General features: G+C 40.2%; 1 protein-coding gene and 1 pseudogene across 1 annotated transcript in view; both read right to left on the minus strand.

The window, feature by feature from the left end:
- Positions 1-26,338, minus strand: part of MYO3A (myosin IIIA) — a 213,349-nt gene that overhangs the window by 11,006 nt on the left and 176,005 nt on the right. Inside the window, exon 30 of the mRNA XM_028114133.1 lies at positions 4,721-4,827. Within this exon, the coding sequence (XP_027969934.1) occupies positions 4,721-4,827 (107 nt within the window). The remainder of the gene's footprint in view (positions 1-4,720; positions 4,828-26,338) is intronic.
- Positions 797-2,069, minus strand: LOC148163662 (protein ARV1 pseudogene; annotated as a pseudogene).

The raw sequence follows: 26,338 nt of genomic DNA on the forward strand, positions 1-26,338 counted from the left end.
ATTAAGAGCATCACATCATAGAAGAGAGCTGGTATTGGTTTCAGGTGCTCAGAATGACCATGGAAAGAAGGGACATCCAAGCAGAAACAAGAACTACAGGAACAGGGGACGCACCCGGGGGGGCAGGGGTGGCCAGGGAGGAGTACCGCACGACAGCAGAGCGAGCGGCTCTAACAGCTAGCGAGTCCCTGCCTTCACTCAGCTCTAGTCCGGAGGGAAGAGGCAGGAAGGAGGAGAGAACACGTATATTTCCTCATCTCTGAAGAAAATGAAGCAGGGCCAGGCGAATACAGAGAGATGGGGCGCTACCTCGTAAATCTAAATAAGTACAACCATTTTTCCTCAGTGGCCTTGGGTCATCAAGAAAAGGTTTACAGTGTGTAGTATATTTTAGAAAGAGTTTCATGAAAACCAGAAAGTGGTTTTTTTTGATACACAGATCTTTTATTATGTATGAATCATGAGTTCATGCTCCTCTTTCAATTCAAATGTTTTACCGGAAGTTGTCTATAATGTATAAAAATCCTCACTTGTTGCATACCTCATTCCCTATAGCAACATTCCCTGTGTCTGTGGGTATTGCTATGTGGTCTGGTTGTTTCTTAATGTGGAGGGGGGTGAGACGTGGCAGTTTTGGGGGGTTTCCAATACCATAACCATTGCTTTCTTTTTCAGGAACTGTATCCAAATCCTTGCTTCACTTTGCTCAACAGAAGTGAAGTGCTTGGTTTGTGTTTTAGTCTTCTCTTTTTTGGATGCCGTTGGTCATGCCACAGATAATAAAGAATACAACTCTTCAAAAGTCTTGAGATTTATAGATGGTACAACACTTCCTATCTCCCATTCCATCCTCTGGAAGAAGTAGACTATGGTGCTCTCTATCAGAAAGCCACTCAAGATGGCCAAAAGGAGAGCTTTCCGTTGATCTTCAGGGTCACTCTGACTGCCTGAAAATGTGATGTAAGGACAAATACTGTAATGAGTCTGAGGCACAGGAGTGTGTCATCATGTTCCCAAACGACAGCTGGAAGCAGCAAGAGTTTTCCATAGCTAGATCGTAATAATGCTTTCAACAGCAAAATATGAGTTTTTTTCCTGCTGTCATCAGTCGTTCTACCCACAGGAAAGTAAAAAATGCCAATAAAAAAAGGCAATTTGTTCTAGAGAAGCAATTACAAACATGCTGGAGACATCCCACTCCTTGGTATATCTGATTAAGTCGTCAGGGTCAGTGTTCTGGTTTGAATCTTGAAGCTGCCACCACCTTAGGAATGCTTCACAAAGCAAACAAAATGTGCAGAGTTGTCCCTACATGTTTATTTTAGTACTGAAAAGAAGATGCCTGTAAGGTCTTGGCTTTGCATAAAATCGCATTAATCAAGATGATAACAGGATCATACCTGATATGTCTGTCTACAGGCTTTAAGGCAGGATTTGCAGATGGTTATCTTCAGCACTCCACAGTTATGGTCTCGGTACAATTCCTCGGCCCCCTGGTCACATCAGATGCACCTGTCCTGGCAGGCGGCCAAGGCAGCCGTGGGAGTGGCTACCACCCCCTCCGTGTCCCCCTTGCCCGGCCGTAGCCCACCCCGCCCACTGGTGCACACTTCTGAGCAACTTACAGCTGAGCTGAAATTCCAGAAAGTGTTTTCCTGGTTAAAGAACGTGGGTCTCCTCAGAGCTACAGATTCCACTATGCATCATGCCCCAAATTTGGGTAAGGGCCAGATAAATCTGAATGCATGGGATGTTTATACTGATATCCTCGGTTTCCATGCTTTATTTTTCACAGAAGCCACAGATTTCAAGACTTAGGGTTATTAAAAGAAAAAATAAAGGATTCCAGTCACTAATAGTTTAAGAGGTATTAAACCATTTACGTTCATTTAAAAAAGAATAATACGAAGGCAAAGTCAACTTCTTGAGGGCAGGGACTCATTTGTGAGGCTCAGGATCTGCTGCACGATTCCTGCTAAGCGGGCGGTGGTCAGTAACAGACACGCACTTTATTTCAAGCTCTTATAAATTCTCACATCAAGAGTGTCATCTGTTGTTGAGGCCCTCATGGTCAATGGTCATTCAGCTGCAGTTAATAAAGGTCACTGAGCATCCTTTACCACTTATATTCAGAGTTAGTAGGGGATGTCTGGTAATTTCTAATCTTGTTCTCTGCTCTTCTTTCTATTTAACCACATAAAAAAATGTCAAGCTATGTGCTTCCTTTTGGGGTGGGCAGAAAAAAGTCTGTTATCAAGATTTTTTAAAGTAATAGTCAAATGGAGCTATCTGGAATTTTCGCTTCCTTGATTTACTTCTAATTGTATTTCGCTCACATTGCACTGTGCTCGTTTGTAGCACAAATGTTTATTGCATGCTGACTATGTGTCAAGCTAAATGCAACAGGCAACTCCTTGACCTTGTGGAAACCACGCTGGTCACTCTGTGGTGGGACACAGCGTGGTGACATGGAAGCATAGACCACTTAAGGAGGACACAGGAAGAGCTCCCTTGGGATTTGGGAGTATCAGGAAGGCTTCCTGAAGAAAAAGACATCGAGGATGGGGGTATTTTGTCCCCACAAGGTGAGAATAGAAAAAGGAAGTGGTTTCTAGGCGGAGGACAGAGCATATAGGGACAAATGCCTACGGACAATGTGAAGACCAGGTACAGGCTAATGAGAGGAAATGGCTGGAGAGGAGAGAAGAAGGGGTGAATGAATGTCAGGAGCTGAGGTTGGAAAGGTAAGCAAGGCCCTGATGTTAACCAGCCCTTCTATCACAGGACACTAGGAAGTCATTACAAGGTTTTCCATCAGAGGGGTAGCGCGACCAGGTGTTAATTTTAGAAACACAACTCCAACTACAGTGTGAAAGATGCATGAACAAGAAGGGAGCAAAACAAGAGAACAGTAAGGGGGGGATAGATGCAGAAATATCAGCTGGGAATGCTGGCCTGGAGGAAGCTGTGAGCACATGGTGTGGAAAGAGAAATTCAGGAGATGTTTAAGAGGTAGGTTTTTGGATATGGAAGATGAGAAAGGGGGAGGAGTCAGGATAATATTCCGATTACTGGTTGTAAAAAGAGCTGGTCATTCATTCACAAGGACCGCATGTCACGCATTTCTATTTATATGAAATGTTCAGAACAGGCAAATAGAAAATAGATGAGTGGTTGCCTAGGGCTGGAGGGAGGGGATGGGGGATGACTGCTAATGGGTCTGGAGTTTCTTTTTGGGGTGATGGAAATGTTCTAAAATTGATTATGGTGATGGTTGCACAACTCTGAATACAGTGAAAACCATTTAATTGTATATTTTGGGTGGGTGAATTGTATGGTGTGTGACGTATCTCAACAAAGCTGTGTGTGTGTGTGTGTGTTTGTGTGTGTGAGGTGGATGTCTATGCACATCCACGTGCAGTATGTAAAACAAACACTAGCCAGTTTGGGATCTGAATGTGGAGCTTGAGAGAGATCTAGCTAGAGGTAAAGATTCGGGAATCAGTAGTAACTAAGGTAATGAGAGGAGAAGAGAGTCCAAGATTGAACGTGAGGCAGCACCAAGGTGGAGAGCAGCCTTCCAAAGACACTGAAGAGAAACCCCCAGAGAGAGGGGAGGAATAAGAGACTGGCTTGGAAAGCAAGTGGGAACTCCATTTTCTGCCGAGAAGTGGGGGAAAATTCCAACAGATGGGAAGCATTCTCTGGGGGCAGAGAATCCTTGCTCTCTCCCTTTGGCCGTGGAGTGGAAGAGGGAATAAGCATTATAGAGGGAAGGACCAGCAGGTGCAAAGGACTAAGGAATGCGAGAGAGAGACCCTGGTTGGCAGGGTTTCAGGCAGTTAGCGGTGTCTCGTGGACATGGTAGCTGGAGAGGGGGCTGAAGAGCAGACCCAGGGCCAATGGGGAGGGCCTCCGCAGCGTCTGGACTTCCTGCTGAAGGAACTGCTGAGCTCTCAGAGGGATCCTCAAGGGAGGAACTCACTCACAAGATGGTCTAGAGAAACACTCTGGTAGGGGCTGGAGACACCATGATGGGAAGCTTGGAATATCCTAGGTGAGGAATGATGATGGTCTGAAGTAGAGTGCTGCCTGTGGGTAAGAGGCAGGGCATGAATGGGAAGGAGCCTTGGCCGGGAGAAGCCACGCTTTAGGGAACAGACTGGATGTCAGGAACGAGAGAGAGGGCAAGATCCAGGATGACACCCAGGTTCTTGGTCCGGGTCACCAGTGGATGATGGTGGCATTTACGGAGAGGAAGGGCAGGCTTGCACACAGGGAGTAAGCAGGAATTGCGCAGTCAGAAGACCTGAGTGTAGCTAATGAGCCCGGCAGCTCTGGAGTGCTTATTGGGTCTGAGTCCTGACTAGTGAGAAGACACCACCTTAAGGGCTATTCATAGGATTAGACGTCATAGTGTGCGTGAACACCCCTCCCTCTAGGCCTGGAATTTAAAAGGTGCTCAGGTAATTGTCTCCTTCTTCTTCTTTCCCTTCCTTCTTTTCCTTAAACTCGCCCTTTGACCTGAGGTCCCTCTCCTGTTACGATGTATTTCTCTTTCTGGGTTGGTATTTGCATCTTAGCTCTATTAACGTACCAGCAGAGAAGACTGCTGGAGGATAGGGGGTTTACAGGACTGTGGGGGAGGCTTGCACCAGGAGGAAGAGGGGTGTTAGTGGATGCTATGGCTCCCATCTGAGAGTAAGAGTGAGCCACTTACATGTAGCAGATAATAGTATGTGGAGTCCTCAGGGTTATTTAATGTTTTGGGTTTCCGGGGCCGTCTTGGGGGTCTCAGTATTTTTGGCTCTTCTTCTTTAGAGACACCTACAAGAAAGGTGATCATAAACAAGTATTCAATTACAAAGACGATTATCAAGCAATGTCTTCCTTTTGGGGGTAAATAAGAAATTATATACATACAACTGGGGCTCAAGCTGGGAGAAAGAGGAAAGACCTTTGGCCCCCCAACCAACCCTTATATTCCTCATCACATGTTCCTTCTGATTGTTTGGTGGTCTGGGGCTTTGAGAGATAAGGGAAAGGAAAGCAGGGGAAGAAAAGAAATGTGTAGTTTATTAATGTGGAATAGCACACAGAAGTTCAGAGGATGATGGGGAGAGGAGTCAAAGCTACCAGAAAATCCTTAAAAAGGGGTATTATGCCAAACATTTAAAGAAGAGTTAATACCTATTCTTCTCAAACTATTCCAAAACACAGAAAAGGAAGGAAAACTTCCACATTCATTCTATGAGGCCAGCATTACCCTGATAGCAAAACCAGATAAAGACATCACAAGTGCAAAGAACTACAGGCCAGTATCTCTGATGAACATAGATGCAAAAATATTCAACAAAATACTAGCAAACCGAATCCAACAATACATTTAAAAAATCATTCACCAAGATCAACCCAGGGATTTATTCCTGGGTTGCAAAGGTGGTTCAATATTCACAAATCAATCAACAAGATACATCACATTAATAAAAGAAAGGATAAGGGCCATATGATCATTTCAATAGATACAGAATGAACATTTGACAAAGTATAACATGTATTCATGATAAAAATTCTCAACAAAGTACGTTTAGAGGGACATACCTCAACATAATTAAGGCCATTTATGAAAAACCCACAGCTAACATCATCCTCAAAGGGGAAAAACTGAGAGCTTCTCCCCTAAGGTCAGGAACAAGAGAGGGATGTCCACTCTCACCACTGTTACCAGCATAGTACTGGAAGTCCTAGCCTCAGCAATCAGACAACAAAAAGAAATAAAAGGCATCCAAATTGGCAAGGAAGAAGTAAAACCTTCATTACTTGCAGGTGACACGATACTCTATATAGAAAACTGAAAGACTCCACCAAAAACTAGAACTGAAAAAGGAATTCAGTAAAGTCACAGGATACAAAATCAATGTACAGAAATCTATACACCAGTAATGAAGCAGCAGAAAGAGATATTAATAGGAATCAATCCCATGTACAATTGCACCCAAAACAATAAGATACCTAAGAATAAACCTAACCAAAGAGGTAAAAGACGTGTACTCTGAAAATTATGAAACACTGATGAAAGAGATTGAAGATGGCACAAAGAAATGGAAAGACACAGATGGTTCACGGATGGAAGAACAAATACTGTTAAAATGTCTATACTACCCAAAGCAATGTACATGTCTAAAGAAATCCCTATCAAATTACCAAGAGCACTTTTCACAGAACTAGAACAAACAATCCTAAAGTTTGTACAGAACCACAAAAGACCCTGAACAGCCAAAGCAACATTGAAAAAGAAAAGCAAAGTTGGAGGCATCACAGTTCTGGACTTTACATTATATTACAAAGCTGTCGTAATCAAAACAGTATGGTATGGGCACAAAAATAGACACATAGATCAATGGAACAGAATAGAAAACCTAGAAATGAACCCACAATTATATGATCAATTAATCTTCAACAAAGCAGTCTCTTCAACAAATGGTGTTGGGGAAACCGGAGAGCTACATGCAAAAGAATGAAACTTACATTCAACTTATATCTGAGCATATATTTGTTCGCTGGACTTTAAAGGCAGTAATAGATCATGATTTTGTATAATAAAGGGGACGGGATGATTCCTCATCAAGATGTAGAAATACACAGAGAAACTGAATTTCTCTAAACCATACTAACCAAATCCAGTCAAATAGAATCAATCAGGGAATACTTCTACTATGTGTAAACAACCATGACTGGTAGTGCAAACCAGTTTCAACCAGGATAGAGACTCGAAGATGTCTAACTTCCTACTCTCATGCCCAATCCATTACCTGAACAGACTTATCACAACGGCATTCATATTCTCACATAATCTAGCTCATTCATTTCAAAGTCTATGGGAAACTGTTGGATGACAAAGATAGATCAGCTAGCTGGGAGTACTTTTTAGAGGTGTAATGCATGGAACAATCAGAGAAAACCAGAGCAATCATACATTCTTTTTTGAATAAGACCAAAGAAAACGAGATCTTTGTCAAGGAGACCTTGTTAATAGAGATTAGTGATAGACAGGAAGAGTGAAAGCACTTTTTCAACCAGTCTCTGGAGATTCGTCTTCTGTTCTCTCTCTCCATTCCTCTCCATTGGAATAGGCAGAGGAGTGGAGGGATCGAAGTGTCTGAGCCCTACTGGATCCTGTCCTGGACTGTCACAAGCACGAGGAAAGACGGTAAAAGCTGGATTCTTGCCACCACCACAAAGAGTGGTCTTTTAGTTTTTTCTTTCTCCTTGCCGATCGTCTTATTTATTAAACTGTTTCTATGGCTCTTGCAAAGTCTTATCATTTTAAAATGTATTGGTTATATCCACTTATATTATTCATTTGAATCTGAATGGCAAGAAACAGAAACACATAGTATGAGTTATTGTTTTTAGAAGCATGAAACTGCCCTGTGACTAAGTTTTAACTTGACTTTATTTATTTATTTTTGAAAGATTTTATTTATTTATTTATTTGAGAGACAGAGAGAGAGAGAGATAGAGAGAGGGAGCATGAGCAGGGGCAGCAGCAGAAGGAGAGAGAGAGAGAAGCAGGCTTCCCGCTGAGCAGGGAGCCAGATGCGGGGCTCGATCCCAGGACCCTGGGATCATGACCTGAGCCAAAGGCAGACAGTTAACCGACTGAGCCACCCAGGCGCTCTAACTTTTCTTTATGTTAAAGTCTGAATTAAAATATCAGAGTATGACTATTGTAACGGAAGTTAATTAAGTGGAAGCTGGCAAAGAATCTGAATAAAGGCCAGGAGAGAGGAAAACAAAACCAATTCTGACAATAAAGAGAGTTCTGCTCGTCTCCAGTGTGCCATCAAATGTTCCCCCATTCAGTCTCATTTCTATTACCCAGACTATTGAAACTGCCTTCTAGAAAGTCAAGGGTGACCACTTTATTGACAAATACAAAGGCCCTTTATCTGTCCCTCAATGGCTGACTTCATCATTTAACATTATTGACTACCCCTGACCTTCATGACTGAGGGTGAGATTTCTGAGGGGTGATCCCTTGTCTTATTTATCTTTGTATACCTGGCATTTAAGGACATGATGGACATATAGTCAGTGCTTAATAAAATGTTGCTGGATGAGTAAATAATCCCTTTGCCTCCTGCACTGAATCACGCCCCTCTTCGTTCCTTGCATTTCCCACGGTGTATTCCATACTGAATAGCTTCCTGATGCCCCAGCTCAGGGTTGACATTCTCACACCACCAGAGCTCCTGTCCCAATTTCTTATGCCCTATTGAGTACTTCTATCTCAAACTCCCAGGCTCAGATGAGCTGGTGATCACTTTTCTTCTCCATGTAGGATTCTGTATCTCACAAGCTCCATGGCATGGCAACTTTATTTCTGCCCCCATCCCAGGCTCAAAATATGGATATCACCTTTGCCTTATCCCTCTTGCTCATTTCCTATAAACAGACAATCATCAACTTCTGTCAATTTTTGGATACATGCTTTGAAATGTTTAATATTAACCCACCATTTCTTCCTGTCTTCCATTGCTACCACTCTGGGCTAAACTGTTCATTTAATAATTATGGCAGAGCCTTCATCTGTTCTCCATGCTTCATCTCACAGATGAAAACTAGTTTTTTTCCCCTTAAATATCAGTTATTTATGAAGTTTCACTTTTCAAAAGTTTGTGATGCCTTTTTGCTTCTTTGATTAAGCCTAAACTTCACCTAAATCCAGGTTACTTATAATCTCAGCAGTTCCAATTTTATTACCCACTTCCCCCCAAAATGAACTATCTCCTCTGGTCAGTCTACTTACCTCACCGGAACCCTGACACACCATGTTTATAGCCATCCCTTTGCTTATTCTCATATTCTCATAGAAAAGCTTTTCACAGCCTCACTGAAGTCTTAAGCATGCCTCCATACCCGTCTCCAGTACCAGCTTTTCCATGAAGCTCCCACCGACTGCCCAGTGATCCCCCTCTCAAGGACACCAACAGTACTTACAGGCTGTACAGATCATTTGAAATGAGTTGTGGCCCCTCAAGATTCACATGTTGAAGACCTAACCTCCAGTACCTCAGAATGTGACTGAAGAAAAGGTCTTTAAAGTGAGGTGACAAGGATGTGCCCTAATCCAATATGACTGGTGTCCTTAGAAGAGGAGGTTAGGACACAGACTCACACAGAAGGGAGACCACGTAATGACACAGGGAGAAGTCAGCCATTTACAAGCCAAGGAGCTCAGCCTTAGAAGAAACCAACCTTGCCAACACCTTGATCTTGGATTTCTAGTCTCCAGAACTATGAGGAAATAAATTTCTGTTGTTTAAGCTACGTCTGGGGAACTTGGTTATGCAACCCTAGCCAAACATACAAAATCTTACTATTTTTACCTGTGATTGTTTTTATGGTGGAGCCATAGGTTTTTGAGTGGTAGAGATCATGACTTAGGTTTTGATGTCCTCCAGCCTTTTCACGGTTGTTTTGCAGGTGGTAGGTATTTGGAGATGCTAAGAGGTTAGATGGATTCCATTTTAGCTCAGACACACAGTGGTGAGTGAATTTTGTTAACTGTATCACCACTGTCACTGTTTATAAGAAAATAAATTCCTGATGTTTTCAAGATAAGTGTAAATAGAAGAACCAACAAACTTTTGAAAGAGAACACAGAGGACTTCAGGAACAATCTAGGGGTACAAATGTCTTAACCAAAATCCAGAAGTCATAAAATAGTAGACATATTTGGCTATTAAAAATAAAGACCTTCATATGGCAATGAAGTCAGAAGACACATGATGGATTTGGAAAACTATATTTACAATATAGATGACAAGTCAAGGGATGGTATTTGTAATACTTAAAAGTGTTAGCAAATGACTATAAAAATACAGACCAGCAGAAAAAGGGGCAAAAGATTTAAATACAAAGTTCAAGATGAGCAAATCCAAAAAGTCAATAAGCATGGGAAGGCACCTGAGCTGGCTAGTAGACAAGGAAATATGGGTTAAAATAACGACAAAATATCATTTTACTTTAGGCACATTAGCAAAGATTAAGAAGGATAACAGTACTGAACAGGATGTCAGAAAAAAGTATATTCTCACAAATTGTTGACAGAAATGTCCATTGTTAGGGCTTTTGGGAAAGCTGTCTATCAAAACCAAACATATTTTTCAACTCAGTAACCCTACCCTGGGAACTTATGCCACAAAACTAAAATCCTGGTATACCAGGCATTTTCAAAGATGTTTACTGCAACGTTTCTCATAGTGGCAAATAATTGAAACAGCGAATATCTAGCAAGAGAGAAAAATTTACATAAGTCATTGTGATATACACATGAAATACTATATAGCCAGTAAAAAGAATGAGTTATAGCTATGCCAGCTGATGTGCAGGGACTCCTGCTAAAGAATTGAAGGAGAAAAGCAAGATGGATAAGTATTGATATTATGATCTTATTTATATAAAACAATGACAAAAATCTCTGTATGTGTATGTGTACATAAGTGCATGTGTGCATATCTGCAAAAACCATGAAAGAATACATGCTTTATGATAAGGGTTCTCTTGAGGGGGGTGGGTAACAAGGAAGGAAACGGTGGGGGGGGAGAAGGAAACAGGGAAAAAAGGGAAAATAAAAAACTTCATTTATGTAAAATTATAAATATGCACGTGGATGTGTGTATATTATAGAGATAAAAAATGTCAAAATGTGTTGAATTTTCAGAATTCTGTTTAATTCTTGTATCTTACAGAATCTGCTCTAGTGTTAGTTCACTGACTTTTTTCCTTCACCAGGATAATGTGAAGCAGAGGGCTGAATGTTTTTAAAAGGTGTCTTACTTAAGATACTGCCATGCAAATTGGGCAGCCAATAAGTGAAAATTATTGATGAATGTGTTCAACAGGGTCTGATTGCATTTAAATTAAATTTCCCCAGACTATTTTGTATTTTTGAAGAGCAAACTTCTCATGAGCTTATCAGCATACAAATATTCCAGAAAGGCAAGTTGATTTTGTCCTCTAAATTTTTGTTCTTTTGGGGGAGTACAAACACTATCTGCTAACGTCATTCTAACCCCTTAATTACAAAACTGACATAAACATTTGTAATCCCAAATTATCAGCAGCATATCAATGTTGGCAGAGGCAAAATTAGGTTTGTGACTGTTCTGTGTGATGTGCATGATAAATATTAGCTTGTAAAGGTTATTGCTACATTGAATAGCCAGAAGGTAAAATATTTATTTATACTGTAGTTCTGGTAATAATTTAGGTGTTTTAGTTTACCAGGAATGCACATTTCTTTCAATAATGAAAGGACAAATAGCTCAATGTTTTTTTATTTGGAAGAAAGCTTAAAACTCATTGGCAATACTTGCTTTAAAGAAAATTGTATCTCCGTATTATTCTCATTTTGATGATAATTAAATATTTACTTAAGTGTACATTCAGAGTATAATTTGAGTAAGGATCACATCTAAATCAGATATAAGCAGAACAGAAATGCACTTATAATTTTTTTTATAATTTTTAATTTTATTATAATTTTTTAAGAAATCAATTTTTTAGTTCTTTGTAAATTTCCATTTACTGCTGACAGTCTGTGAACTTTAAGCAATACAGTTGACCTATAGGAAATCTTAGAAGGGAGGAATATTCATTGCTGCACATCAGAGGCATGATTCATGCACTCAGGGTTGCAACCTGCCTTCCAGAAGATGCTGTTTCCACAGCCAGGCCAACCAGTGTGGAAGAGACTGGATACAGTTCAGTCTACCCTGCCCCCCTGTCCCTTGCACTGCGCACACTCTGGAGACATTTTCATTTCTCATGGTTACCCTGGATTTGGCCACTTGTTTTACTTGATGGTCCATCTGTGCTCTCTTGAGTCTACCTGAAGTGAAGGGTTGTAAGGGGAGGTGCTTCTGCTATTCTGAGTGTCCTTAACACTCTGGGGATGCCTTACCATTCCCTGGATCTGACTCACAGGCTTCCTCCAACTTTCTCAATAGGCAGCTACTGGCCTCCATCCCCATTTGGGACTGCTCAAGCAACTCCTTTGGCTCGTTCTTTTCTACCAGCCAAACACTGATGCCCCAGAACCAACTTACACCTGTGCTTATTCTGTAGGGCATGGGCTTTTAAGCTTTTCGCCACTCCCTGATTTGGGCACATTGTACTAATATCCAGAACCTTGCAAAACAGAGCGTTTGGTTTTTAAATTGTGTTCCTAGGTTTAGGTAAGGTGCTGCCCCCCAAGCCTGCCCCTCGTGTCTATTCTAGTTACGTCACAGGAGAAACAGAGGAGAATAAAGCCGCTCTGTTTGGGGGGGGGGACAAAGAGACATGCCCTCTAGATTATCATTTGTCTCTTGGACATGATCACTACGTATCTGCCGTCTGGCTGGCATCCCTGTTGGGCTGAGGTCTTGGACTAGAGTCCTCAGATGCTAGGTCTGTTCTAGTCATGCTTTTGGTTATGTCCTTACTCCTAGCTGCCTTACATGTTCATGCACAGTCATCAAAGCAGGGCGCCCCAGGAGGGGCATGTGAGAATACATACAGTGATACTGATGGGATCTGGAGAGTGCCTTCTTTGTGGGGGGATGGCGGACTGTCATGCTGAACTAGGAGAACGTGTCCTGTGTGGGACTGTCTACAGGACTATGGAGCCGGTCAGACAACAAAATACATGCTTACTTGCCAGGAGAATGGTATTTAAGGCCCCTTCATTACATCTTGGTTGTTTGTCAAGAATATAAGATCTTAATCTATCTGAAAAATGTCTGAGTAGATAGCCTGAGGGGAAACTGATGTTAATTTTTCCCAAGGAGCCCAATTTTAGAAAATTATTTATTGACTGTTCATAGTCATTTTCTCAGATTGGCCTTTGGAAAATACAGATTAGAACATTATCTGATTTTAAATATTTTATTTATTTATTTGAGAGAGAGAATGAGATAGAGAGAGCATGAGAGGGGGGAGGGTCAGAGGGAGAAGCAGACTCCCCGCCGAGCCGGGAGCCCGATGCGGGACTCGATCCCAGGACTCCAGGATCGTGACCTGAGCCGAAGGCAGTCGCTTAACCAACTGAGCCACTCAGGCGCCCCGAACATTATCTGATTTTAAACAAGCAACGTTTAGTCGTTTCTTGCCCTCTACTCCTACTTTATAACACGCAGATTAGGTGGTTCCTATCAAGGTAAGGTGAAATAGGCTCATATTTTTAGTAAGCCATTATTCCTGACTAGAACCTGTCTGGTCCAGAGCATGGCTGGAGGAAATGTCAAGCAAGCTTTCAGTGACTCAAGGCAGCCTGGCAACAAAGATGACATATCTGGAGACTCTGGTCTTACTACATACACATGGCTGTGGAAGCTCTGTACCCAGCTGCAGTACCATTATTCAGATTCTTAAATTTATATAGAAGTGGACACCGAAGGTCCAAGTCAGAGAGGGATGGCGAGGGCCCACTCTACTTGAGAGTGAGCACCTAGCCAGTACACTTGGCTTTTCTAGAGCTTTTTGCATAGGTGCTCTTCTTAATGACCCACCTCACATGGCAGAAGGTTAAACTGATTAAATTTACAGTATTCAAATTCCAATTCTGTATTATTTTATCCTGTAGTTAGATTAGCTAGCAGTTTGCCAAGGTTAATCTTTGAAAAATGAATTTTAGGGGCTGTTAATATTCCATCTATGAATGTGTCATTACTTATTAATCATTTTCTTATTGTCTCATTTTATTTTTTGCCAATACATAAATTTTTCTTTTTCAGTTGTTTCCTTAGGCTATGTCCTCATAAGTGGGTTTATTGGGTCGATGATGCAAACGCTTTCCGTTTTTTTCTATATTGCCAAATCACTTTTCAAAACGTTGCCTCTACAGTCTTACCATTAGGGTTTGAGAATAATTAAATCAGCACATTCTCATCACTGTTAAATATTTTTTCATCCTTGCCATTTTGATAAGTAAAAAACAGTAACTTGTTTTAACTTGTATTTCTATTTCTAGGGTGAACACATATATATGCTTATTTGCCATTCGCATCTGTTCTTCTATTAATAAATCAATGTCTTGCGCCCATTTTTTTATGGGGGTGTTAATGTTTTTCCTAATTATTTATAAGAGCCCTTTGTGCAATACGCATGTTCACCTTTTCCGTTTGTTCTAAGCTTTTTATCTTGTGTTTGGTTCTTTAACTTCTAATGACATTTTATAATCTCTGGAAGGTTTAAACGTTTATGCAGTCCAAAGTTAGGCCATCTCTTCTTTGTAATTCCTTTTATTACTTCTTATGTTTTATCCTTTCCTAAGCAGAGATTGTGTAGACTCAGTTCATATCATCTTGGTTGCTTTTGGTTTATTTCTTACAGTGAAATCATTAATATATTTGGGAATTATTTGGGTATCTAGCCTGAAGTATGATTATCTTATTTCTTCTCTCCACATCAGAAAAATTTTAAGCATTATCCATCTATTTCTTATTGTTTTCCTGTGTATCTTTTTGTGACAGGTTTTTATAGATACTAGGGTCAATTTTAGGGCTATCCTATTTTATTAGTCTGTAGTTGATTTTTATAACAGAGGCATATGGTTTTAATTATAGCTTTATATTATTCATTTTAACTATCTAATATAGAAAGTCCTCCTTTGTAATTTTTCTTTTTTTCTGAAATTTACAAATTTAGGGAAATTTACAATTTAGGGACATCTTAAATTCTAAAGAAAATCTTGTAGAGATCGAATGCAGTTTTCTTTTTAAACCTAGAAATTAATTTTACAATACTTATGTTTACAATATCTTATGTTCTAATCCACAAACACAGTGTGTTATTACATTATCCACATCTTTTTTTTGTCTCTTTGTGGTTTTCTTGCCAGTTTTATTTCAAGCTCCCCCACCTTTTTTTGGCTATTCCAATGAGCTCTTTTCCCATTATATACTTTTATAGGAAAGACTATCCACTTATCTATCCACATATATATCCTTGCTGAATTCTATTATTAGTACCCATCATTTTGGTTCACTCCTTGCCTTTTTAAGATCAAAATTCATGTTGTCTACTAATACCCTTACAACTTCTCCTTTTCAATAGTTATGTTTTTATGGACACTTCTGTTTGCCGGGGCTCCTGGGTGGCTCAGTCAGTCAAGCGTCTGCCTTTGGCTCAGGTCATGATCCCAGGGTCCTGGGATCGAGCCCCGTGTTGGGCTCCCTGCTCAGCGGGAAGCCTGCTTCTCCCTCTCCTACTCCCCCTGCTTGTGCTCACGCTTTCTCTCTCTCAAAAATAAATAAATAAAAACTTTAATGGGGCACCTGGGTGGCTCATTCGTTAAGTGTCTGCCTTCAGCTCAGGTCATGATCCCAGGCTCCTGGGATCGAGCCCCGTGTTGGGCTCCCTGCTCAGCGGGAAGTCTGCTTCTCCCTCTCCGACTCCCCCAGTTTGTGTTCCCTCTCTCTCTCTGTCAAATAAATAAATAAATCTTTAAAAAAATAATAAAAAGTTAAAAAGAGAGAAACTTCTGTTTGCTATTTCATTACATCAGGTAGAAATTCCCAAATAATGTAAAAAAGTGTTGTTACTAGCATCCTTATCTTAATCCCACTTTCTAATGGAACTGCTTCCAATGTTTTCAGTTAATAATGAGGTTGACTATTAGTTTAAGAAATATATTCTTCATTTTGTTAAAGTATCTCCTCCTATTTTTAATTTACTAAGAGTTTTGCTTTTCATCAGGACCAGGTGTTATTTTATTGAAAACTGTTTCAGTGTTTATCAAGATGACTTTTTTCTTTTGACCTTTTGATACTGTGTTCCATCAATATGTGCTATTTAGAGAGTCTTTTAATGTAATATTACACTTAATTAGTACTGCACTTAGGAGTTTTACCTCTAAATCTCTGAGATTGATTCATAGCTTCCTTCCTTCCTTCCTTCCTTTCTAAAATGTTACTTGTCAGACTTTGGTTTCAGGGTACGTGACCTTCATAAAATAGGTAATTTTCTATATTACCCTTTTTTTCTCAAACAGATTACAGAATATGGGAATTATGTGTCTCATGAACTTTAAGTGTAATTGCCTAAAATACTGAGTTCTTGTCAACTTTTCTTTGACAGACACATCATCGTATTGACTTTTCAGAAATTTGTATTTGTAAATTTGTATTTCAGCCCCAAATTGTTTTTGTGAAATTGATTGCATTTATAGTATGATAAGATTTTACTATTATCCACTACACTTGTTATGATGTTCTTATCTCTAATTTTTTGGTGGATTCTTTTTTAAGTAATTAGGAATATATTTTGTTGTTTTATTTTCAAATTATTATCAAATCATTTTCTTTTTTTAAAAAGGATTTTGTTTATTTATTTGACAGAGAGAGAAAGAGGGAGAGAGCAAGCACACAAGCAGGGGGAGCAGCAGAGAGAGAGAGAGAGAGAGAGAGAGAGAGAGAGAGAAGCAGGCTCTCTGCTGAGCAGGGAGCCCAATGCGGGGCTCGATCCCAGGACCCCGGGATCCTGACCTGAGCCGAAGGCAGACACTTAACCGATTGAGTCACCCAGGCACCCCTATTATCAAATTATTTTCAAATGAAGATATCTAGCTTCATTTAGATATTTGGTGTATTTTTGCCTTATTGTAATTATTTCTTTTTTTCTGTTTTTCCTCGTGTTGAATAGCCTTTAATTTCCTTTAAAAATTTCTCAACTTACATTCTTCAAAAATTTCTCAACTTACATTTTTTTTCATTATTTTCTCTCAATTAATAACGAAAGCATTTAATGATTTAAATTTTCCTATGAGTATAGGCCTGGCTGCCTCCCATTCATAGTTTTTATATGTGGCTACTCTCACTTTTATTAATTCAAAATAATTTATAGCTCTAATTATGATTTCTTTACTTCAACTACTATCTTATTGATTTTTAATTTACTGATTTGTATTTTTCAATTCTATCTCAATTGCATTATGATTAGAAAATGTAATCTGGTTTGATTATGATTTTGGGGAGTTTGTGGACTGGCCTAGTATGTCTAGTTAGAAGAAACAAAAGTGTTGAGGAAGGAAGAAAGACCAAGAGAGAGGCAAAAGGCAAAGGAAAAGATTAATAATATTCAATCTGTGGTGAGCACCGGGTGTTGTATGAAGTGTTGAATCACTATATTAAACTCCTGAAACTAATATTACACTGTATTAACTAACTGGAATTTAAATAAAAACTTTAAAAAAAGAACAATTTTAAAAAAATACACCAGATATTTGAAAAAAAGGTATTGTCTCTATAAGATATGAAATTATAAATATACATGAAATTACCGTGTTGATTATACTATTGTATTAACTATGCTATATAATTTCTCTTTCAATTGATCTCATTTGGCTAAGTAATATGGTGTAATATGTAAAGAAGAAATTCAGTTTCTAGTGCTGCTGATATTATTGGTCTTTTTGTGTGCATTTATTTATTTTAGTTTTTTAGACTTTATTTATTTGAGAGAGAGAGAGACAGAGATAGTGAGAGAGCACAAGTGGGGAGGAGAGGGAGAAGCAGGCTCCCCTCAGAGCAAGGAGCCTGATGCAGGACTTGAGCCCAGGACCCTGGGATCATGAGCTGAGCCGAAGGCAGACGCTTAACCATCTGAGCCACCCAGGTGCCCTATTTATTTATTTTAAAGATTTTACTTATCTATTTATTTGTCAGAGAGAGAGAGAGAGCATGAGCAGGTGGAGCGGCAGGCAGAGGGAGACGGAGAAGCCGGCTCCCTGATGGAAGACTCGATCCCAGGACCCTGGGATCATGATCTGAGCTGAAGGCAGACTCTTAATTGACTGAGCCTCCCCTTTTGTATGCATTTTAATCAAAACTGTAATGGGAAGTTGGGCGGGGGTAGTCTCTTGTTCCTTATTCTCCTGCTTTCATGTTAGCTCCATGTCCTCTGTAGTTTAGAGTAAATACAAAGTATAGAATGGGGGGAAATAATTTGAGTGCAAAAAATACAGCTGTTTCCATCAAAGGCTTCTGGGTCAAGTGTTTGGTCTGAACTAATTCAGTTAATTCATCAGAAATCCATACTTCAGACTGTAAACTTATGTGAGATAAATTCCTTTCTATGATTAGTATTTGATATGTAATTAAATGGTCCTCACTGAATTGTTAGATTGTAAATAAAGTCATTTAATTTTATATACTGACTTTTTTTCTTAAGAGACTTGGAGAGTTAGTATTACTTCCTACGAAGAAAGAGGAATAGCAAACAAACTCAGGAAGATAAGCATTGGGTGGGAAGCAATCTAACTTCTGAAATCTCTTTACTTTTTACCCCGAATTAAAAAATAATTCTATAAAATATATAACCCAACATTGTTTGAGCTACCTGGCTTTCACATGAATGTAAGCATGTTTACAAACACAGGTGGACATATATTCTTGGACAGTTTGCAACAAGGTGATGGGCAATCCTAACAAATAAAGCAGATCAAATCTGCATCATAATAACTGAAAGTATTAAGGGTTATTACATGTGTCTAAATGCCGTAAAAACTTAGAAATAAATGGAAAATTGTGATATTTTCCCCCCAACATTTACTCTCAAAGCAGTCTAAAAGCATTTACATTATATCCACTGTATGTGTACATGGCAAGGGACGGCTTTGATCTAGTGTTGAAATTCCTGTTGATATTATGTAAATGAAGCATGAGAATTACAATAGCACCCTCATTCTTAACCTTGCAACCATTAAAAAAAATCACAGCCTGTTGGATCGTCACAGCTTCTTTGTAAAAGGAAAGAAAGAGAATATGCTTTTGTGTTCTCAGAATTTGTCCTGCAATTAATCTTTTTTCTTCTCTTCACAATGGTCAAAACAAATTGCCAGGTGTACCATAATTAAGAAGAAAAACCTCCTCCCCCCAAACACCATGCAGGGAGAGATAATGCAATGTCATTGTATACTTAGGAATACAACGGCATGTATTAAGATGTATGATCCAACGGCTATGCTCTAGGCATACATATCCTATGCTACATTTCTCTCAATAGAAATGCAAGTGCAGTTAGCGCCTATCAGTTTCAATTTATTACAACTGTTATCAAAACAAAGATATAAAATAAGTAGTTCATGTACTTACCTTATTTTATTCTTAAACTTCATAACTAGCTGCTCAGTCTTCATTTGCACATTATTTTACATTGACATTTCTACACATTAAAAAATACATCATACACTGAGGAGCAAGATGGCGGAGGAGTAGGAGACCTGGATTTCCTCTGGTCTCAGGAATTCAGCTGAATAGGGATCAAACCATTCTGCCCACCTACGAACTCAACAGGAGATCGAAGAAGAGAGTAGCAACAACTCTCCGGACAGAGAAGCGACCACTTACTGGAAGGTAGGACGTGCAGAGAAGTGAATCCGAGGCGATATTCGGGAGGATAGACGGCGGGGGAGGGGGCCTCCGTCGGCCGCTTCTGGCAAGTGCTAGAGCCGCGGAGCACAGAATCGGAACTTTGAGAAGTTGGCTCCGCTGAGGGACGTCGCTCCAGTGGCTAAGCGGGGCATGGAACCCTTGCGGGACAGTGGGGTCTCAGGACCCTCGGGGTCACAGAAAGACCGGGGGTGCCTGAGTGCGGCAGAGCTCCCAGGCATCGGAGCGGGGAAGCCGGCTGCAGAGACGGAGCCGAGGCACGGGCTCTCAGCTCGAGGTTGCCATAAACTGTGATCCGCGGCCCAGTCGGGCCACTGCTCCTCCAGCAGGGACCCAACAAGCGGCAGAGCCGGGGAGACTCCCCTTCCTCCCCTGGGAGGAGCAGCGTGGGAGCACACCGCAGGGATCTGCTGGGTTTGGAGACTCCACACGGGGTCGGGTGCCAGAGATAGAAACGCTCGGTCACAGGCCGGGTGAGCACGGAGTGCGGCCAGAGACCGGGGAGACGGGAGTGACTGACTGCTTTTCTCTGGGGGCACACTGAGGAGCGGGGCCCTGAGTTCTCAGCTCCTCCGGGCTGAGATTAGGAGGCCACCATTTTCACCCTGGTCCTCCAAAGCTGTACTGAGAGCTTGCAGGGAACAAAAGCTCCTGAGAGCAAACCCGAGCAGCTTGCTTAGCCTGGACCGACAAGGGCGGGGCAATTCCACCTCCGGCAAAGACATTTGGGAACCACGGCAACAGGCCCCGCCCCCAGAAGATCAGCACGAACAGCCAGCAAGCCAAGACCAAGTTTACCGATCAAGGAGAACGGGAGAACTCCAGCGCTAGTGGAATACTGCACATAGAATTCATGGCTTTTTTACCATGATTCATTAGTTTTTCAAAGTTAATTTTTTTAACTGTTTTTTTTTAATGTTTCTTTTCTCCTTTTTCAACCAACATCTTATCAATCCCTTTTTAAAAAAAAACATTTTTTTATTTTTCATTTTTAGAGTCATATTTTATCTCTTCATAGTAGTTACCCTTATTTTTGGCGTATATATATATAAGTTGTTCTCTCTTTAAAATTTTGAGATACAGTTTCTTCTAACAGATCAAAATATACCCTAAATCACTAGTGTGTGGCTTTGTTCTAGTCTCCTGCCTGATCACATTCTCTCCCTTTTTTTTTCTTTTCTTATTTTTTTTAAATCTTCTTTCTTTTTTCAAACAACTTCTTATCAATTCCTATTATAAAATCTTTTATAATTTTCATCTTTACAGTCATCTTCCATCGCTTCAGTGTATCAACTCTTATTTTGTACATATGTAAGTCTTTCTTCCTTTAAAATTTTAGGAGGCACTTTCTTCTAACAGACCAAAATACGCCCAAAATCTAGTGTGTGGCACTGATCTATGCACTAGCCTGATCATATTTGATCATATTCTGTTTTTTTTGTTTTGTTCTGTTTTTGTTTGTTTTTATCTTTTTCTTTTCTTTTCCTTTTTTTCTTCTCTTTCTTCTTTCTTTCTTTCCCTTCCTTTTCCCCTGGTTTCAGGTCTTCTCTGATTTGTATAGAGTATACTTGCTGGGGACGTTGTTAACCTGTTAGCATTTTGTTCTCTCATTCATCTATTCTCCTCTGGACAAAATGACAAGACGAAAAAAATCACCTCAGCAAAAAGAACGAGAGGTAGTACCGTCTGCCAGGGACCTACTCAATACGGACATTAGTACGATGTCGGACCTAGAGTTCAGAATCATGACTTTAAAGATACTAGCTGGGCTTGAAAAAAGCGTGGAAGTTATTAGAGAAACCCTTTCTGGAGAAATAAAAGAACTAAAATCTAACCAAGTCGAAATCAAAAAGGCTATTAATGAGGTGCAATCAAAAATGGGGGCACTAACTGCTAGGATAAATGAGGCAGAAGAGAGAATCAGCGATATAGAAGACCAAATGATGGAAAATAAAGAGGCTGAGAAAAAGAGAGACAAACAACTACAGGACCACAAGGGCAGAATTCAAGAGATAAGCGATACCATAAGATGAAACAGCATTAGAATAATTGGGATCCCAGAAGAAGAAGAAAGAGAGAGAGAGGGGCAGAAGGTATATTGGAGCAAATAATAGCAGAGAACTTCCCCAATGTGGGGAAGGAAACAGGCATCAAAAGCCAGGAGGCACAGAGAACCCCTTTCAAAATCAATAAAAATAGGTCAACACCCCGACATCAAATAGTAAAACTTACAAGTCTCAGAGACAAAGAGAAAATCCTGAAAGCAGCTCGGGAGAAGAGATATGTAACCTACACTGGTAGAAACATTAGACTGGCAACAGACCTATCCACAGAGACCTGGCAGGCCAGAAAGGACTGGCATGATATCTTCAGAGCACTAAACGAGAAAAATATGCAGCCAAGAATACTATACCCAGCGAGGCTGTCACTGACAATAGAAGGAGAGATAAAAAGCTTCCAGGACAAACAAAAACTAAAGGAACTTGCAAACACAAAACCAGCCCTACAAGAAATATTGAAAGGGGTCCTCTAAGCAAAGAAAGAGCCTAAAAGCAGCATAGATCAGAAAGGAACACAGACAATATACAGTAACAGTCACCTTACAGGCAATACAATGGCACTAAATTCATACCTTTCAATAGTTACCCTGAATGTAAATGGGCTCAATGCCCCCATCAAAAGACACAGGCTATCAGATTAGATTAAAAAACAAGACCCATCGATATGCTGTCTGCAAGAGACTCATTTTAGACCCAAAGACACCCCCACATTGAAAGTGAGGGGGTGGAAAACCATTTTCCATGCTAATGGACACCAAAAGAAAGCTGGGTGGCAATCCTTATATCAGACAAATTAGATTTTAAAACAAAGACTGTAATAAGAGATGTAGAAGGACACTATATCCTACTTAAAGGGTCTATCCACCAAGAAGATCTAACAATTGTAAATATCTATGCCCCAAACATGGGAGCAGCCAATTATATAAGGCAATTAATAACAAAAGCGAAGAAACACATTGACAACAATACAATAATAGTGGGGGACTTTAACACCCCCCTGAATGAAATGCACAGATCATCTAAGCAAAAGATCAAGGAAATAAAGACTTTAAATGACACACTGGACCAAATGGACTTCACAGACATATTCAGAACATTCTATCCCAAGGCAACGGAATACACATTCTTCTCTAGTGCCCATGGAACATTCTCCAGAATTGATCACATCCTAGGTCACAAATCAGGTCTCAACTGGTACCAAAAGATTGGGATTATTCCCTGCATATTTTCAGACCACAATGCTTTGAAACTAGAACTCAGTCACAAGAGGAAAGTCGGAAAGAACTCAAATACATGGAGGCTGAGGAGCATCCTACTAAAGAATGAATGGGTCAACCAGGAAATTAAAGAAGAATTAAAAAAATTCATGGAAACCAATGAAAATGAAAACACAACTGTTCAAAATCTTTGGGATAGAGCAAAGGCAGTCCTGAGAGGAAAGTATATAGCAATACAAGCCTTTCTCAAGAAACAAGAAAGGTCTCAAATACACAACCTAACCCTACACCTAAAGGAGCTAGAGAAAACACAACAAAGAAGCCTAAACCCAGCAGGAGAAGAGAAATAATAAAGATCAGAGCAGAAATCAATGAAATAGAAACCAAAAGAACAGTAGAACAGATCAACGAAACTAGGAGCTGGTTCTTGGAAAGAATTAACAAGATTGATAGACCCGTGGCTGGACTTATCAAAAAGAAAAGAGAAATGACCCAAATCAACAAAATCATGAATGAAAGAGGAGAGATCACAACCAACACCAAAGAAATACAAACAAATATAAGAACATATTATGAGCAAATCTATGCCAGCAAATTAGATAACCTGGAAGAAATGGGTGCATTCCTAGAGATGTATCAACTACCAAAATTGAACCAGGAAGAAATAGAAAACCTGAACAGACCTATAACCACTAAGAAAATTGAAGCAGTCATCAAAAATCTCCCAAGAAACAAAAGCCCAGGGCCAGATGGCTTCCCAGGGGAATTCTATCAGACATTTAAAGAAGAATTAATACCTATTCTCCTGAAACTGTTCCAAAAAATAGAAATGGAAGGAAAACTTCCAAACTCATTTTATGAGGCCACAATTACCTTGATCCCCAAACCAGACAAAGACCCCATCAAAAAGGAGAATTACAGACCAATATCCTTGATGAACATGGATGCAAAAATTCTCACCAAAATACTAGCCAATAGGATCCAACAGTACATTAAAAGGATTATTCACCACGACCAAGTGGGATTTATCCCTGGGATGCAAGATTGGTTCAACATCCACAAATCAATCAATGTGATACAATACATTAATGAAAGAAAGAACAAGATTCATATGATCCTCTCAATAGATGCAGAAAAAGCATTTGACAAAGTACAGCATCCTTTCTTGATCAAAACTCTTCAGAGTATAGGGATACAGGGTACATAGCTTTTCCCCTAAGGTCAGGAACGTGGCAGGGATGTCCACTATCACCACTGCTATTCAACATAGTATTAGAAGTCCTAGCCACAGCAATCAGACAACAAAAAGAAATCAAAGGCATCCAAATCGGCAAAGAGGAAGTCAAACTCTCACTCTTCGCAGATGATATGATACTGTATGTGGATAACCCAAAAGACTCCACCCCAAAACTGCTAGAACTCATACAGGAATTCAGTAAAGTGGCAGGATATAAAATCAATGCACAGAAATCAGTGGCATTCCTATACACCAACAACAAGACAGAAGAGAGACAAATCAAGGAGTCGATCCCATTTACAATTGCACCCAAAACCATAAGATACCTAGGAATAAATGTAACCAAAGAGGCAAAGGATCTGTACTCAGAAAACTATAAAATACTCATGAAAGAAATTGAAGAAGACACAAAGAAATGGAAAAACGTTCCATGCTCATGGATTGGAAGAACAAACATTGTGAAGATGTCAATGCTACCTAGAGCAATCTACACATTCAATGCAATCCCCATCAAAATAGCATCCACTTTTTTCAAAGAAATGGAACAAATCATCCTAAAATTGGTATGGAACCAGAAGAGACCCCGAATAGCCAGAGGAATGTTGAAAAAGAAAAGCAAAGCTGGCGGCATCACAATTCTGGACTTCCAGCTCTATTACAAAGCTGTCATCATCAAGACAGTATGGCACTGGCACAAAAACAGACATATAGATCAATGGAACAGAATCGAGAGCCCAGAAATGGACCCTCAACTCTATGGTCAACTCATCTTCGACAAAGCAGGAAAGAATGTCCAATGGAAAAAAGACAGTCTCTTCAACAAATGGTGTTGGGAAAATTGGACAGCCACATGCAGAAGAAGGAAACTGGACCATTTCCTTACACCACACACAAAAATAGACTCCAAATGGTTGAAAGACCTAAACGTGAGACAGGAGTCCATCAAAATCCTAAAGGAGAACTCAGGCAGCAACCTCTTCGACCTCAGCCACAGCAACTTCTTCCTAGAAACATCGCCAAAGACAAGGGAAGCCAGGGCAAAAATGAACTATGGGGATTTCATCAAGATAAAAAGCTTTTGCACAGCAAAAGAAACAGTCCACAAAACCAAAAGACAACCAACAGAATGGGAGAAAATATTTGCAAATGACATATCAGATAAAGGGCTAGTATCCAAAATGTATAAAGAACTTCTTAAACTCAACACCCAAAGAACAAAGAATCCAATCAAGAAATGGGCAGAAGACATGAACTGACATTTTTCCAAAGAAGACATCCAAATGGCCAACAGACACATGAAAAAGTGCTCGGGCGCCTGGGTGGCTCAGTTGGTTAAGCGACTGCCTTCGGCTCAGGTCATGATCCTGGAATCCCCCGATCGAGTCCCGCATCAGGCTCCCTGCTCAGCAGGGAGTCTGTTTCTCCCTCTGACCCTCTTCCCTCTCGTGCTCTCTATCTCTCATTCTATCTCAAATAAATAAATAAAATCTTAAAAAATAAAAGTGCTCAACATCACTCGGCATCAGGGAAATCCAAATCAAAACCTCAATGAGATGCCACCTCACACCAGTCAGAATGGCTAAAATGAACAAGTCAGGAAACGACAGGTGTTGGCGGGGATGCGGAGAAAGGGGAATTCTCCTACACTGTTGGTGGGAATGCAAGCTGGTGCAATCACTCTGGAAAACAGTATGGAGGTTCCTCAAACAGTTGAAAATAGAGGTACCATACAATCCAGCAATTGCACTACTGGGTATTTACCCCAAAGATACAAATGTAGGGATCCGAAGGGGTACGTGCACCCCAATGTTTATAGCAGCAATGTCCACAATAGCCAAACTGTGGAAAGAGCCAAGATGTCCATCGACAGATGAATGGATAAAGAAGAAGTGGTATATATACACAATGGAATATTATGCAGCCATCAAAAGGAATGAGATCTTGCCATTTGCAACGACGTGGATGGAACTGGAGGGTGTTATGCAGAGTGAAATAAGTCAATCAGAGAAAGACATGTATCATATGACCTCACTGATATGAGGAATTCTTAATCTCAGGAAACAAACTGAGGGTTGCTGGAGTGGTGGGGGGTGGGAGGGATGGGGTGGCTGGGTGATAGACATTGGGGAGGGTATGTGCTATGGTGAGCGCTGTGAATTGTGCAAGACTGTTGAATCACAGATCTGTACTTCTGAAAAAAATAATGCAATATATTTTAAGAAAAAAAAGAAGAAGAAGATAGCAGGAGGGGAAGAATGAAGGGGAGTAAGTCGGAGGGGGAGACGAACCATGAGAGACGATGGACTCTGAAAAACAAACTGAGGGTTCTAGAGGGGAGGGGGGTGGGGGATGGGTTAGCCTGGTGATGGGTATTAAAGAGGGCAC

Source organism: Eumetopias jubatus, unplaced genomic scaffold (assembly GCF_037043125.1).
Source record: "Eumetopias jubatus isolate StellerSeaLion01/CBP00866 unplaced genomic scaffold, mEumJub1_p1.0 scaffold_8, whole genome shotgun sequence".
Taxonomy (NCBI): domain Eukaryota; kingdom Metazoa; phylum Chordata; class Mammalia; order Carnivora; family Otariidae; genus Eumetopias; species Eumetopias jubatus.